The 16272-nt window shown below is 41.2% G+C and overlaps 1 protein-coding gene across 1 annotated transcript; it reads right to left on the bottom strand.

Annotated features, from left to right (window-relative positions):
• Positions 1–1003: 1003 nt before the first annotated feature.
• ldlrb (low density lipoprotein receptor b) lies at positions 1004–16139 on the bottom strand. Its single transcript, XM_052125124.1, has 18 exons — positions 15924–16139; positions 14485–14607; positions 14279–14401; positions 13456–13833; positions 13163–13285; positions 12934–13056; positions 12707–12829; positions 12496–12624; positions 12024–12195; positions 11654–11872; positions 11220–11338; positions 5577–5716; positions 5338–5479; positions 4918–5070; positions 4646–4837; positions 4484–4558; positions 4236–4399; positions 1004–2350 (listed from the first exon to the last, which is right to left on the bottom strand). The coding sequence occupies exons 1-18, from the start codon at positions 16000–16002 to the stop codon at positions 2315–2317; spliced, it is 2613 nt and encodes an 870-aa protein (XP_051981084.1). The 5' UTR covers positions 16003–16139; the 3' UTR covers positions 1004–2314.
• Between the last annotated feature and the right edge of the window lie 133 nt (positions 16140–16272).

Raw genomic sequence — 16272 nt, 5'->3', positions numbered from 1 at the left:
GGGTTTGCCGTACAAACGTATTTTGCTGAGCAGATAGTCCACTTTTTATCTTCGACAGTTTGTCTGCTCTCATTTAGCCTTGTAAACTCGCATACTTGTCTCTGTGGCGGGTTTCATAGTGTCGGCGCAGATTGTATTCTTTGAACACGGAGACTGTTTCTTGACAGATGAGGCAAACAGCCATTTCTTTGCATTGAACAAAAAAATAATCACTGGTCCACTTTTGGTTAAATACCCTGCATTCTGAATCAACTTTTCTCTTTCCCAACCGTTTGGCCATTTTGTTGTCACTTTAAATTTTCTTGCTGGATCGCGTGCACCCGCTCGATCACGATGGAACGTTAATCCGGGTGAATCTAACAAATAATTTGGCTACTTTAATAATTATAACTAAGGGAAATTTTATTTTGAAAGCCAATATGTATTATCAAACACAAATATGATATGATTAAAACGTATTTAAAATTAAATTGTAAAAATATTTCTCTGCATGGCATTGTTCAGAGGGCCGGTCCAAATGTGGGGGCAGTTTGGGGACCCCTGGTATACAGTATAAACACTGTATTTATAGAAACATGTATGATTAGGATAGTCATGTAAACACAACACAAGCGCTGTCGTCATGTCGTTTGTGTCACTTCCGGTCGATCCGCATCCCAGATAAGAGAACATTAATGTGTACAGACCGTCATTAAAGGAATATTCCGGGTTCAACACAAGTGAATCTCAATCGACAGTATTTGTGTCATAAATGTTCGTGAAAAAGCGGGTTTGTGGGCAGACACTGTTTAACATTCAGTCATGTGTGATATTATCTCATTAAATATTCAGATATGGGTGAATGTGATTGGCTATCCGGAATAATTCAGGTTTCAGTATTTTTACATTGAAGCTCATGTGACTCCAGTAAAAGTGAGACACTCTCAATAAAAGCGTCTGTTTAATGTTTTATTTGTGTTAATGAAAGAGAAATTAATCTCACAAACACTTCAAGAGCCAGAGACATGATCATAAAACACATTCTGCTTTTAAGATGTTTATTTAACAAAAATGACAAAACAGTTCAGTTGTTTCTTTGGGTGTAATTTCCTTCTCTGTAAACAGAATAATCTGAAGAACATTCAGTCCTGAGATAAAGAACAAACAACTGAAAAAGCTTCATAAAATCTTCATTAATGGACCACAAATAAACAACAAAAACAGAGAAAAAATGTACTTCAATGGTGTGATTACAGACACGATCTCAAACATCCCTGACATTTGTGTTTATCCTTCATTAATGAGGGTTTCCTCTCTAGTACACTTTTCTAGACGCTTCTACCACAATAACACACTAGCACATTCGGTACACTTCCAAACACAATATATTTAAAAGAATAAATCACCAATGTACACAATAAATAAAAAAGGTTTTTATACATAGACAGAGCTTTAAATGTGCAGACGGATATTAAACAAGATAATGTTCAGAACATGTTCTAGATTCTTCATTCAGTATCGGATCTAAAAATGATCTGAACATCAAACTATAAAACAGAAAAGGTTCCTGTAACGTTAGAACGGACAGGTGAGGTCAGGGGTCACCTGAGCCTCTGTAGGTGACGCAGCACACACACATTCACTTAAACATGTCAAGGCTTTGTGTACATATTCTCTACAGTACACACACACTTACAGCATTATCTTCACTGAATATTAAGGCCCATATTTCGACCTAAAGAACTGAACTTCATATCACACATGTGACTTCATAACCACAAATCAGGCACCTTGGAAAATCATCATGTCCCTTTGCAATATTCATTAATAATAAAGCAGCCCTGTTCATTTATAACAACAATGATAAAGATATGCATGTCTGTAATCTCCTGTGAATAAAACACAAATAAAATCTGACATTTATAGTGCAAGAGAGCGAAAGAGCGACAGCTGTCTGTCCTCCACATCATATTAAATATTAAGAACATGTTCATAATACCGTCAATAACTGGGTCTCAAATGTCAACAAGCACAATAATGATGCTAATAAATATATAAAACAGCTGCGTGCTTGCAGTGTGCAAAATCCCCGAATCCTTTATGAGGTGCCAACATACATGACCTGTGAGCTGTGTGACCCTTCAAGCATGTCAGAGGTCATTTACAGTCGCCGGAGTTTAAATTCTTCCTGTAAGTCCTTCTGACATTAAACAGCTTCATTCATTCATTAGATATTAATGTGACTTATAATATAATAAGATCTGATCCGTGTCGTTCCTCTTCATGTCCGTGAGCTGCTCCTGAAGTGACCTTTGACCCACATCACTGTAACACGTCAGAGTGATTCTTCATCCAAACTCACCATCTGACACTGAAGAGAAACACACATTAAACACGATCTTACAGACAACACAGAACATGAAAGTAGACATTATAGTTAGAAAATGAAAACTTTAATATTTTTGCATTGTGACATTATTCTCATGACAATCCCATGATGCATTGTGAATGGGTTTTTTTTTTTGTTCAATTACATCAATGTATAAAATTAATGTATATTAATGTAATTGCTGATATATTCTGATATATACTAATATATAAGTAGTATGAAAGTGTATCAGGACTCGACTGCGTCATTCACAGTGCATCATGGGAGTGGGCGGAGCTCTTTTGACATGATTCTCTGATTCAGGGATCTTTCTTTAGGGTCGTGTCGTTCTTCACCAGGAATTCTGCTATTAAACCTTTAAGCTCTGATGGGCCTGAACATCCAAGCTGTAGTTTAGTATTTATTCATATATTAATAACTCCAGTGTTGAGCAACACACAACAGGTGTCGTTTGAAAGTACAGAAAGCTGGACTTTATAATGCATGTAGATATTATGAGCAAAACTGAACAAGTGCTTTAATATTTACAGACAAATCAGAAATGTTCAGTTTTTATCATTTATATAAAAAATTGCACTGAATATATTATTGCAATCAGTAAAAACATTCATTTCAATTGATCAAATATCCATGTGTCATACACCGATCAGCCACAACATTATAACCACCCGTCTAATATTGTGTAGGTGCCCTCGTGCCACCAAACCAGCGCCAACCTGCACCTCAGAACAGCATTCAGAGATGATATTCTTCATCACGATTGTACAGAGTGGTTATCTGAGTTACTGTAGACTTTATCAGTTCACACCAGTCTGACCATTCTCTGTTGATCTCATCATCAAGTGTTTCATACACAGAACGGTGGATTTAATGTTGTGGCTGATCGGTGTATGTCATTGGAAAGCTCTTAAAGAATAAAACACAACCAGTCTATTTGTTCTACTCACAGATAAAAATAAGTGAGTAATAGTTAAATATGTGTCTTTGACAATTATGCTGGTGTTATTTACATGCTACATTTTAGCTTATAACTTCACGAAAATGAAGGGAACATAAAATCTCACATATGATTATTTAGAGTCAGTGATTATCTTTCAATCGAGTCCACACACAAGATAATCAGATGTATAGATCATTAGATAATCCACATGAAGCACAATGTTACATATGACCACCAGGAGATGGCGCCAAATACACGACACAGACTCAATGATGCCTCAAATGACACAGAATGAAACTCATTCTGTGAAATCTCATGACTAAAATCAGGTGTGCATGCTATGCAAACCTTTAGTCATTGTTGTGTTTGCATGTGTAATTAGTTCTTATGTACAATTATTATCTTTTATTTGTTTGGAGATGTTTTTGGACACTATGATCAATTATATTTGTAATGTTGGAACTTTTGATTGATTTGTCGAATCAACACAGAATTATTCTCAGATACAGATGACATGATCGGGAACAAATAAAAGCAGTTTTTCTGAGCCAATTTGTTTTTGTGATTTTTCAGCAGTTTCTTTAGAGTCTCAGAATGGATCAATCTATATTGTTAAAATATGTGAAAGGTTTTCTTTACAATGACACTTCACCCTCCTTGTTTTTCTTTTTGTTTTTTTAGCTTTATAATCCTTTAATTTAGGGTATGCCACTGAAACAGTAAATCTTTAAAAACACCTTCAGAGATTAAAGGATTAAACACGATGTTTAAAAGATGAAGTTGAAATAATGGTACTGATGTCTTCAACAGATGCATATATCCACCATAAACACCTCACAGTCTTTAAAGATTTATAAGTTCTATAATGAGAATTACAGTGCGAATATAAACCTGTGAGAATGTTTGAGTGAATGTCAAGTGTCATACCGATGGATGCGAGTATCCATCCAAACTGGGGCTTCTGAAAATGTGAACCGTGTCGTCTGTGGTCTTCTGATACACCGGGTTTGTGAAGTGAATGCTGTTTGTGTTCTTCAGTCGCCAGTGTCTCCATAGCAACACACCACCAAACACCATCAGACACACAGCCACTGTGAGACAGACAGACAGTTTAGTCAGTCGATCGGTCATTGAGTGACATGTGTGTGTGTGTATGTTGTGATATATGTACTGACCTAAAGGAAGTGTGATGTACAGGACTGTGGGATGCTGGGACGGGGAGGTGATCGGCTCATGTTGTTCATTGATTCCTGTCAAGAGACAAAACACTCGTTCAGTGTGTGTCAACATTATTGTGATTTCTGACAAGTATGATTTAGAGTAAAACAAACACTGACTGTTAGCATGAGCTTCCGCGTCACTTCCGCTCGCGTCCTGTGGCTGTTTTCTGCCCTGATGTTGGCGAAATGTCGGAGCTGCTGTCGTGGTTGTAGGTCGTGCTCTGGATGTCACAGTTGCCGTGGGTAATGGGGCGGGCCTTCTGGTTGTAGTTCCGGCTGCAGCTTGTGATGGCGCAGTGACGTTTGTAGCTGCAACATAAAACAAATGTTACTGACGGCCATCATGACAACTGATGATCTACAGAGGACCATTATGACATCACACACACCTGACACACATGTCCTCATGTTAGCACTCAGGGTCATGTGATCAGGGCACACACATGTGTATTTTGGCGAGCGTGTGTTAATCTGTGGCGCAGGCAGACACAGAAACTCGCAGCCTCCATTCATGAGAGCCGTCTCTTTGCACCAGTCCGTTCCTGCAAGAGAATCACACGCAATGACATCAACACTTAAACAAATAAGTCTGTTCTGATTTGAGAAAACAATGCTGAATGCAAATAATAAAATGAATAGTTTGAATAGCAACATAATGTAAACAGATCTCATATCTTTTGTTTTTAATGTCAACGGTCGTTTGTTCAATTAAACTTAAGTATTTCGACATAAATGCATCCATCACTTGATAATATGGATAATTCTGTACAATTTCTGTCCTACTGTTTGTTTGTAGTGTTTCTGCTCACCTGTGGGTTGTTTGAGGTCGTGATACAGCACGATATCTTCAGGCGACTGCAGGTGTTGCACTACAGCTGCAATGTCTTGACCCGTCAGGCGGTTTGCGCTCCAGATGCCGTTATTAGAGAAGTCAGTCCAGAAAACTTTCTCCTGTTGATCAGACAGAAACAGTCAGAGGTGTTATGTAAGACTTACACAACATCAACAATCAGATCAGACCGAGAGAAACACACACACACGTTCACACCTCAAACACAGCGAGTGAGAGCGGATGTGGGAGCTTTTGTTCATCAAAGATCAGTGTGTGACGGCCGTCACCATTCACACCGATGCTGGACAGTGTGTGCATCTTAGAGTCCACCCAGTACAGACGCCCATTTAACACATCTAAAAACACACACAAGGACATGTCAGTACAACACATACTACACCACATCTGTCTAATGTTCACATTCAGCATTCAGTGTCACAATCTGATTTCATGTCTGATCTAATATCTCATGTCTCATGTCTGATCTCATGTCTGATCTCATGTCTGGTCTCATCTGGCATGTCTGGTCTCATGTCTGGTCTCATGTCTAATCTCATGTCTAATCTCATGTCTAATCTCATGTCTGATCTCATGTCTGATCTCATGTCTGATCTCATGTCTGATCTAATATCTCATGTCTCATGTCTGATCTCATGTCTGATCTCATGTCTGATCTAATATCTCATGTCTCATGTCTGATCTCATGTCTGATCTCATGTCTGATCTCATGTCTGTCTCATGTCTGTCTCATGTCTGTCTCATGTCTGTCTCATGTCTGTCTCATGTCTGATCTAATGTCTGATCTAATGTCTGTCTCATGTCTGATCTAATGTCTCATGTCTGATCTCATGTCTGGTCTCATGTCTGATCTCATGTCTGATCTCATGTCTGATCTCATGTCTGATCTAATGTCTGATCTAATGTCTGATCTAATGTCTCATGTCTGATCTCATGTCTGATCTAATGTCTGTCTCATGTCTGTCTCATGTCTGTCTCATGTCTGTCTCATGTCTGTCTCATGTCTGATCTAATGTCTGATCTAATGTCTGTCTCATGTCTGATCTAATGTCTCATGTCTGATCTCATGTCTGGTCTCATGTCTGATCTCATGTCTGATCTCATGTCTGATCTCATGTCTGATCTAATGTCTGATCTAATGTCTGATCTAATGTCTCATGTCTGATCTCATGTCTGATCTAATGTCTGTCTCATGTCTGTCTCATGTCTGTCTCATGTCTGATCTCATGTCTGATCTCATGTCTGATCTAATGTCTGATCTAATGTCTGATCTAATGTCTCATGTCTGATCTCATGTCTGATCTAATGTCTGTCTCATGTCTGTCTCATGTCTGTCTCATGTCTGTCTCATGTCTGTCTCATGTCTCATGTCTGATCTCATGTCTGGTCTCATGTCTGATCTCATGTCTGGTCTCATGTCTGGTCTCATGTCTGGTCTCATCTGGCATGTCTGATCTCATGTCTCATGTCTGATCTCATGTCTGGTCTCATGTCTGGTCTCATGTCTGGTCTCATGTCTGGTCTCATGTCTGGTCTCATGTCTGATCTCATGTCTGGTCTCATGTCTGGTCTCATGTCTGGTCTCATGTCTGGTCTCATGTCTGGTCTCATGTCTCATCTGGCATGTCTGGTCTCATGTCTGGTCTCATGTCTGGTCTCATGTCTGGTCTCATCTGGCATGTCTAATCTCATGTCTAATCTCATGTCTAATCTCATGTCTGGTCTCATGTCTGGTCTCATGTCTGGTCTCATGTCTGGTCTCATGTCTGTCTCATGTCTGATCTAATATCTCATGTCTGATCTCATGTCTGGTCTCATGTCTGGTCTCATGTCTGGTCTCATGTCTCATCTGGCATGTCTGATCTCATGTCTGGTCTCATGTCTGGTCTCATGTCTGGTCTCATCTGGCATGTCTAATCTCATGTCTGATCTCATGTCTAATCTCATGTCTAATCTCATGTCTAATCTCATGTCTAATCTCATGTCTAATCTCATGTCTCATGTCTGATCTCATGTCTGATCTCATGTCTGATCTAATATCTCATGTCTCATGTCTGATCTCATGTCTGATCTCATGTCTGATCTAATATCTCATGTCTCATGTCTGATCTCATGTCTGATCTCATGTCTGATCTCATGTCTGTCTCATGTCTGTCTCATGTCTGTCTCATGTCTGTCTCATGTCTGTCTCATGTCTGATCTAATGTCTGTCTCATGTCTGATCTAATGTCTCATGTCTGATCTCATGTCTGGTCTCATGTCTGATCTCATGTCTGATCTAATGTCTCATGTCTGATCTAATGTCTCATGTCTGATCTCATGTCTGATCTCATGTCTGTCTAATGTCTGTCTCATGTCTGTCTCATGTCTGTCTCATGTCTGTCTCATGTCTCATGTCTGATCTCATGTCTGGTCTCATGTCTGGTCTCATGTCTGGTCTCATCTGGCATGTCTGATCTCATGTCTCATGTCTGATCTCATGTCTGGTCTCATGTCTGGTCTCATGTCTGGTCTCATGTCTGGTCTCATGTCTCATCTGGCATGTCTGATCTCATGTCTGGTCTCATGTCTGGTCTCATGTCTGGTCTCATCTGGCATGTCTAATCTCATGTCTAATCTCATGTCTAATCTCATGTCTGGTCTCATGTCTGGTCTCATGTCTGGTCTCATGTCTGATCTAATGTCTGTCTCATGTCTGATCTAATATCTCATGTCTGATCTCATGTCTGATCTAATATCTCATGTCTGATCTCATGTCTGGTCTCATGTCTGGTCTCATGTCTGGTCTCATGTCTGGTCTCATGTCTGGTCTCATGTCTGGTCTCATGTCTGGTCTCATGTCTCATCTGGCATGTCTGATCTCATGTCTGGTCTCATGTCTGGTCTCATGTCTGGTCTCATGTCTAATCTCATGTCTAATCTCATGTCTGGTCTCATGTCTGGTCTCATCTGGCATGTCTAATCTCATGTCTAATCTCATGTCTGCTCTCATGTCTGGTCTCATGTCTGGTCTCATGTCTCATGTCTGATCTCATGTCTGTCTCATGTCTGATCTAATGTCTGATCTCATATCTCATGTCTGATCTCATGTCTCATGTCTGATCTAATGTCTCATGTCTGATCTAATGTCTCATGTCTGATCTCATGTCTGATCTAATATCTCATGTCTGATCTAATGTCTGTCTCATGTCTGATCTAATGTCTGTCTCATGTCTGATCTAATGTCTGTCTCATGTCTGATCTCGTGTCTGATCTCATGTCTCATGTCTGATCTAATGTCTCATGTCTGATCTAATGTCTCATGTCTGATCTAATATCTCATGTCTGATCTAATGTCTGTCTCATGTCTGATCTAATGTCTGTCTCATGTCTGATCTCATGTCTGATCTCATGTCTCATGTCTGATCTAATGTCTCATGTCTGATCTAATGTCTCATGTCTAATCTCATGTCTCATGTCTAATCTCATGTCTCATGTCTGATCTCATGTCTGATCTCATGTCTGATCTCATGTCTCATGTCTGATCTCATGTCTGATCTAATGTCTCATGTCTGATCTAATGTCTCATGTCTGATCTCATGTCTGATCTAATGTCTGTCTAATGTCTGTCTCATGTCTGATCTCATGTCTGATCTCATGTCTCATGTCTGATCTCATGTCTGATCTAATGTCTCATGTCTGATCTAATGTCTCATGTCTGATCTCATGTCTCATGTCTGATCTAATGTCTCATGTCTAATCTCATGTCTCATGTCTGATCTCATGTCTCATGTCTGATCTCATGTCTGATCTCATGTCTCATGTCTGATCTAATGTCTCATGTCTGATCTAATGTCTCATGTCTGATCTAATGTCTCATGTCTGATCTCATGTCTGATCTAATATCTCATGTCTGATCTCATGTCTGATCTCATGTCTGATGTCTGATCTCATGTCTCATGTCTGATCTCATGTCTGGTCTCATGTGGCATGTCTGATCTAATGTCTCATGTCTGATCTAATGTCTGTCTCATGTCTGATCTCACGTCTGATCTCATGTCTGATGTCTGATCTCATGTCTCATGTCTGATCTCATGTCTGGTCTCATGTGGCATGTCTGATCTAATGTCTCATGTCTGATCTAATGTCTGTCTCATGTCTGATCTCACGTCTGGTCTCATGTGGCATGTCTGATCTCATGTCTGATCTAATATCTCATGTCTGATCTAATGTCTGTCTCATGTCTGATCTAATGTCTGTCTCATGTCTGATCTCATGTCTGATCTAATGTCTCATGTCTGATCTAATGTCTCATGTCTGATCTAATGTCTCATGTCTAATCTCATGTCTCATGTCTGATCTCATGTCTCATGTCTGATCTCATGTCTGATCTCATGTCTGATCTAATGTCTCATGTCTGATCTAATATCTCATGTCTGATCTAATGTCTGTCTCATGTCTGATCTAATGTCTGTCTCATGTCTGATCTAATGTCTGTCTCATGTCTGATCTAATGTCTGTCTCATGTCTGATCTAATGTCTGTCTCATGTCTAATCTCATGTCTGATCTCATGTCTGATGTCTGATCTCATGTCTCATGTCTGATCTCATGTCTGGTCTCATGTGGCATGTCTGATCTAATGTCTCATGTCTGATCTAATGTCTGTCTCATGTCTGATCTCACGTCTGGTCTCATGTGGCATGTCTGATCTCATGTCTGATCTAATATCTCATGTCTGATCTAATGTCTGTCTCATGTCTGATCTAATGTCTGTCTCATGTCTGATCTCATGTCTGATCTCATGTCTCATGTCTGATCTCATGTCTCATGTCTGATCTCATGTCTGGTCTCATGTGGCATGTCTGATCTAATGTCTCATGTCTGATCTAATGTCTGTCTCATGTCTGATCTCACGTCTGGTCTCATGTGGCATGTCTGATCTAATGTCTCATGTCTGATCTAATGTCTCATGTCTGATCTCATGTCTGGTCTCATCTGGCATGTCTGGTCTCATGTCTGGTCTCATGTCTGGTCTCATGTCTGGTCTCATCTGGCATGTCTAATCTCATGTCTCATGTCTGATCTCATGTCTCAAGTCTGATCTCATGTCTCATGTCTGGTCTCATGTCTCATGTCTGGTCTCATGTCCGGTGTCATGTCCGGTCTCATGTCCGGTCTCATGTCTGATCTCATCTGGCATGTCTGATCTAATGTCTGATCTCATGTCTGGTCTCATGTCTGGTCTCATGTCTCGTCTCATGTCTCGTCTCATGTCTCGTCTCATGTCTCGTCTCATGTCTCGTCTCATGTCTGGTCTCATGTCTGGTCTCATGTCTGGTCTCATCTGGCATGTCTAATCTCATGTCTCATGTCTGATCTCATGTCTCAAGTCTGATCTCATGTCTCATGTCTGGTCTCATGTCCGGTCTCATGTCTGGTCTCATGTCCGGTGTCATTTCTGGTCTCATGTCCGGTCTCATGTCTGGTCTCATGTCCGGTCTCATGTCCGGTCTCATGTCCGGTCTCATCTGGCATGTCTGATCTCATGTCTGATCTCATGTCTGATGTCTGGTCTCATGTCTCGTCTCATGTCTCGTCTCATGTCTCGTCTCATGTCTCGTCTCATGTCTCGTCTCATGTCTCGTCTCATGTCTCGTCTCATCTGGCATGTCTGGTCTCATGTCTGGTCTCATGTCTGGTCTCATGTCTGGTCTCATGTCTGGTCTCATGTCTCGTCTCATGTCTCGTCTCATGTCTGGTCTCATGTCTCGTCTCATGTCTCGTCTCATGTCTCGTCTCATGTCTCGTCTCATCTGGCATGTCTGATCTCATGTCTCATGTCTGTGTCATATCTGTCTCACCGAGTGTGATGCCATTTGGCCAGGCAATGTTGTCCTTAACAAGAAGTGTCCGATCAGCACCGTTGAGCCCACACTTCTCAATCCGAGCAGACTCGCCCCAGTCCGTCCAGAACATGAAACTACAAACGCATGAGGTTACAACTAATATTTAAACACAAGGGAGTCTGTGTTAACAAGTATTGTCTCATCAGACACGTTTTGTTTGCAAACAACTAATCGTACAGTAACCCCAGCCAGAGGTTTACACATTATGACCAATTCATTTCCAGTTTGATTTCCAATCCTTTATTAGTGTTCAAATGTCTTCAGAGCATTTGAAAATTATTATATTCACTACAGAATTTTGGAAATCACATCCTTTAAATGGTTTCCATGACCGTGTGTGCAACAATCTCAGATTTCATTCGCTGTTTTGCTGGAAATAAAAGACTCACTTTCGCTGTGGGTCGACGACGACAGCGCGAGGATTCTGTAAACCATCTTTGACGAGCGTCTTGCGTTTGGCGCCATCTGTTGTTGCCACGGAGATGGTTCCCAGCTCACTGTCAGTCCAGTAGATGTTTCCATGGATCCAGTCAACAGCGAGTCCTTCAGGGGCGGAGATTTGGCTGTCAATCACAGTGCTGTGGTGGGCAGGGTCACTAGCAAGAGTGCTGCAAAGCACAAAAACACACTTGATGATTATGACAAATACTATACAAAAAGAATAAACATACAGTGGGTCAAAGGTCAGACAGCACATTGAAAATATCTGGGACTTTTCCATTTAAACCTGTTTAAAGTTTAAGATTTTGACATATTCACCTGTAGATCTTTTTCTGGCTCACGTCAGACCAGTAGATCTTGTTGTTGTGAATGTCCACATCTAACGCCACCACATTCTTCTGCTCCTTGATCAGTGACGTGTATTCTCTGCTGCCCAGCATCATCTTCCTCACCTCATGACGAGTGCTGAAGAGCAGGAATGCTCCAGAACCTGAGAGGAGGACAGACACTTTCGCATGAGTGACGCATGATTCTTATGGTGATGTATTCATCAAGGGTTTGATTGATTAGGCGTATGATTTCTCAGTTCTACATTTATATTTATGCATTTGGCAGAGGCTTTGATCCAAAGTGACCAAAGTATGTGTTCCCTGGGAAACTAACCCATGACTCTGATGTTGCAAGCAGCAGTTGAACTACAGGAACTGTTATTATACAGCTAGAAACGTCCAAAAGTCTCTCTCTGATCAAGTTTGTGTTGTGTGTATGATGGAGTTCATGTCACATGTACCTGCAACAGCTTTACACTCATTGGTCATGTGATCAAGTTCATATCCATCGTTACAGTCGCATTTAAAGCTGCCATTCAGATTGATGCAGATCTGACTGCAGCTGTCGGCATCCAAACACTCGTCGATGTCTAGAGAGGAAACACACAACAGTCAAACACACACACACACGTGGAGATCTGATGCGCTACAGAATGACGGCTGGATTTGTACCTTCACAGTGTGTGCGGTTGATCAGGTGAAATCCCGTCGGACACAAACACTCGAAGCCCAACTTCAGGTTGTTACACGTGTGAGAACAGCCGCCGTTGTTGTTATTAACACACTCATTAACATCTGGAGGAAAAACATTGACAGAAAGAGATGTGTAAGAGTGTGTAAAACAATCAAATCACAAATCAAACCATTCATAGTGTGTAAACACCCTTAAAGAAACTCACTGCAGTCTTTGATTGGCTCATCTGACCTATCACGACAGTCTCTCTGACCGTCACACACTTTATCAGCGCTGATACACTCGCCACTGCGACACTTAAACCTGCTCGGCCACTCACACTGATTCACTGCAGACAGACAGAATAAGAGAGAGAGAGACAGTTACTGACATGAACTGGTGTTGTATTACTGTTATTACATGTTATAAATGTGTTATAGCGAGCACCGTCTCACCTGTGACGCAGTCCATCTCATCACTGCGATCTCTGCAGTCGTTATTCCCGTCGCACTGTTGCAATCCCGGGATACAGCTCCCGTCTTTACAGACAAACTGATCTGGGCGGCAGGTGGGCGTGGCTACAACGTAAACAAACAATCATTTACAAACTGTATGTGTCATTCTGTTAAACAACACAAAATCCCAAACGCAGCTACTTTGTAACACTATTGTGATCCTTAATGCTGTGTAATTAAGAGTTTATTAAAATGTAATTCACATAAATGTGTAATAACAGCTGTACACTCACTGCAGTTTTCCTCGTCTGATCGATCACTGCAGTCGAACCCGCCATCGCACCTCCAGCTCGCATGAATGCAATCGCCGCTGTCGCACTGAAACTCGTGAGTCCTGCAGTTGGTCCTGGAGTTCTGAACCGGTCTGGAACCGCAGTTCTGCGGCCACTCGTCCGAGCCGTCTGCGCAGTCGGCATCGCCATCGCATGCCCAGAGCTGCGGCACGCACACAGAGTTATTGCACTGAAACGAGCCGGCGCTGCAGGTGGGGGCAGGACAGGACGCTTCGTCGCTGCCATCATCACAGTCCGAGTCCTTGTCGCACACAAACGAGAGCGACACACACTGACCACTGCGACAGCGAAACTCCTCGTCTGTGCAGTTCTTCAGCACTGAAATAACACAATACAATCGTCAAACTACTCTGAAAGATATTAAATACTGGATGAACTAACTTATCTATCGGATAACCAGTGTTGGGTGTAATCTGATTACAAAGTAATTAGTTACTGTAACAATTTCTTTTATAGCCAAAAACACAATAGTAGAGTACAGTTACTGACTTTCAATTAAGATAATTATTTTTAAGTGCGTTACTTAGTTATGCATATTTCTAATGTAATACTATATATGTAGAATACATGTAAAACATGAATTATGTTAATAAGAAGGTCTGTTTCCAATTCTGTGACAGCTGAAGTGTGTGTGTCCCATAATGAGTCCTTGTAAAGAATTGTAGGACTCATCACTGCAGAAATAAATATGGTTTTTAATTTATAGTGGATTACTATTTTGTGTTTCCTAATTAGTGTGCACTAGAGTTTGTAGTATACTAACCGCAGCCCTGCTCATCGGCTCCATTCTCGCAGTCAGATTTGCCGTCACAGTGCCATCTGGTGGACACGCACTCATTGAGACGCCCACCGCAGCTGAATTGACCGGGCAAACATGACTTCTCTCCTGTAAACAGGGTTTGAGTGTTAGCATTGTCAGCTAGGGGATATTAGCAGGTTTATGAAGATTAATGACGGTTTATGACTCACTGCAGGACGTAATCAGTTCATCAGTTCCGTCTCCGCAGTCGTCCGCATTGTCACAAACCCAGCGGCTGGTGATGCACTTCCCGTTTCCACAGGTGAACTGCCCCTGACTGCAAACTGCCACACCTGAGTCAAACACAGCTCTATAAACATTGCTCTCATCTTATCTAGAGAATCATATAAATATTATGACATATACAGCAGCTCTTATTTGCACATTTAATGATTATTGTTTTTGTAGCTGCTATGTGAATAATAATACCATAAAACACATGACATCTGTTATTGGTTAACAACTACCATAATAGAGAGGCAGTGAGTGTGTGTGTCACTTTAAGACAAAGGCAGAGGCGGAGTTTAACAATCACACCACTAGTTGATCACTGGTCTCTATGGCAACATCTGCATAATTCAGATCCAGTGAGATGAAGGGGGCGGGGCATTGATGGGAAACATCCAGATTCATTCACAGAAGCAGTTAGAACTCATTGATTTAAATCACAATGAACATTAATTTATATTTGTGTTCAACAGCTCCAGTGTGATAAAGTTACAGCTGCTTTTCTTTAAAGTCCTCTATATACATCAAACCATTCACAAACAGACATATAGAAATCAGTCACACCATCTCTCTCCTTTCCTTTAAATGGTCATCAGTTGTCTGTCACACCCTTTTTCTGGGTTTTCCGTCATTGCAGAGCACTGAATGAAACTCGGCCTTACAACACACACACACACACACACACACACACACACACACACAGAAAGTCTGATCTATTGGGCGTGTCTGATCAGGTGAGAAACTAGACAAACAACTTCCTGTGAAAATTAACAGATCCGTTAATACAAACACAACCTGAACATCGTCAGCACTGACCAGTGATCAGATCAGCGGATCATCTTTATTTATAGACACCCGTGTGTAGATGCTTCTGATAATGACACATCAACATACTCTGTGTGTGTGTTTATCAAGAATAAGCTGCAGTAAAAACACAGTAAACTCTGCTGACAGTCATCATAATGTCAAAGCAGACCAATCAGGAGCAGAGGCCAAACTATCTGATTATGAGTCCAACCAATCAGCGACCGCAGCGCGCACGTGCCTTACGTCAGCCAATCAGGACACACGTTACACTGACTGACAGATGCCGCTTGTGCAGAAAGAGACTCACGCGTTCAAAACTCTTTTACTGACACTTGAACATATCAACAATTATAGAATTGATATCAAAGGCGCTGATATATAAACATCTATAGGTGTTAAATTACAGTATAAAGATGCAGACAGGAAGTTTCATCATAGGCCTAACACCGGAAAGCCCTTTTAAACTCCCGGCAGAGACTGAGATCAGATACTAACATACTACTCAGAATGAGTAACATTACAATGCGCCATTCCGCACTCAGTAATGGTGGTTTGGTATCAAAGGGTCACTTACTGGTTCCGATGAGGAGACACTGAAGCAGAAGAACGGAACATATGAAACCGAGCCGAACCCTGATCCGAATCTCCATCATTTGCTCACCGATATTCACACTTGCGTTTCACTTCTCCGCTGTTAAACAGTTTTAGGCGGGTGACGCAGATGCTATACTAAGTAACTATTAGACTTTACTGTGTTACTGGGTCACTTCTGGATTCCTGATGAAAAGCCGAACTATTTGAATGAAGTCTGCTGGGGGCGTGGTCTCAAAAGTGGTGTGATTTTTGAAATGAGCTGCGTCACGGTATTGTGGGCGGGGCCTTGTGGGCTGAGTGCTCTTTCTTCAGAGATAAGAGAATGAATT

Source organism: Xyrauchen texanus, unplaced genomic scaffold (assembly GCF_025860055.1).
Source record: "Xyrauchen texanus isolate HMW12.3.18 unplaced genomic scaffold, RBS_HiC_50CHRs HiC_scaffold_657, whole genome shotgun sequence".
NCBI lineage: Eukaryota > Metazoa > Chordata > Actinopteri > Cypriniformes > Catostomidae > Xyrauchen > Xyrauchen texanus.
This window is presented reverse-complemented; position numbering and strand designations above follow the sequence as displayed.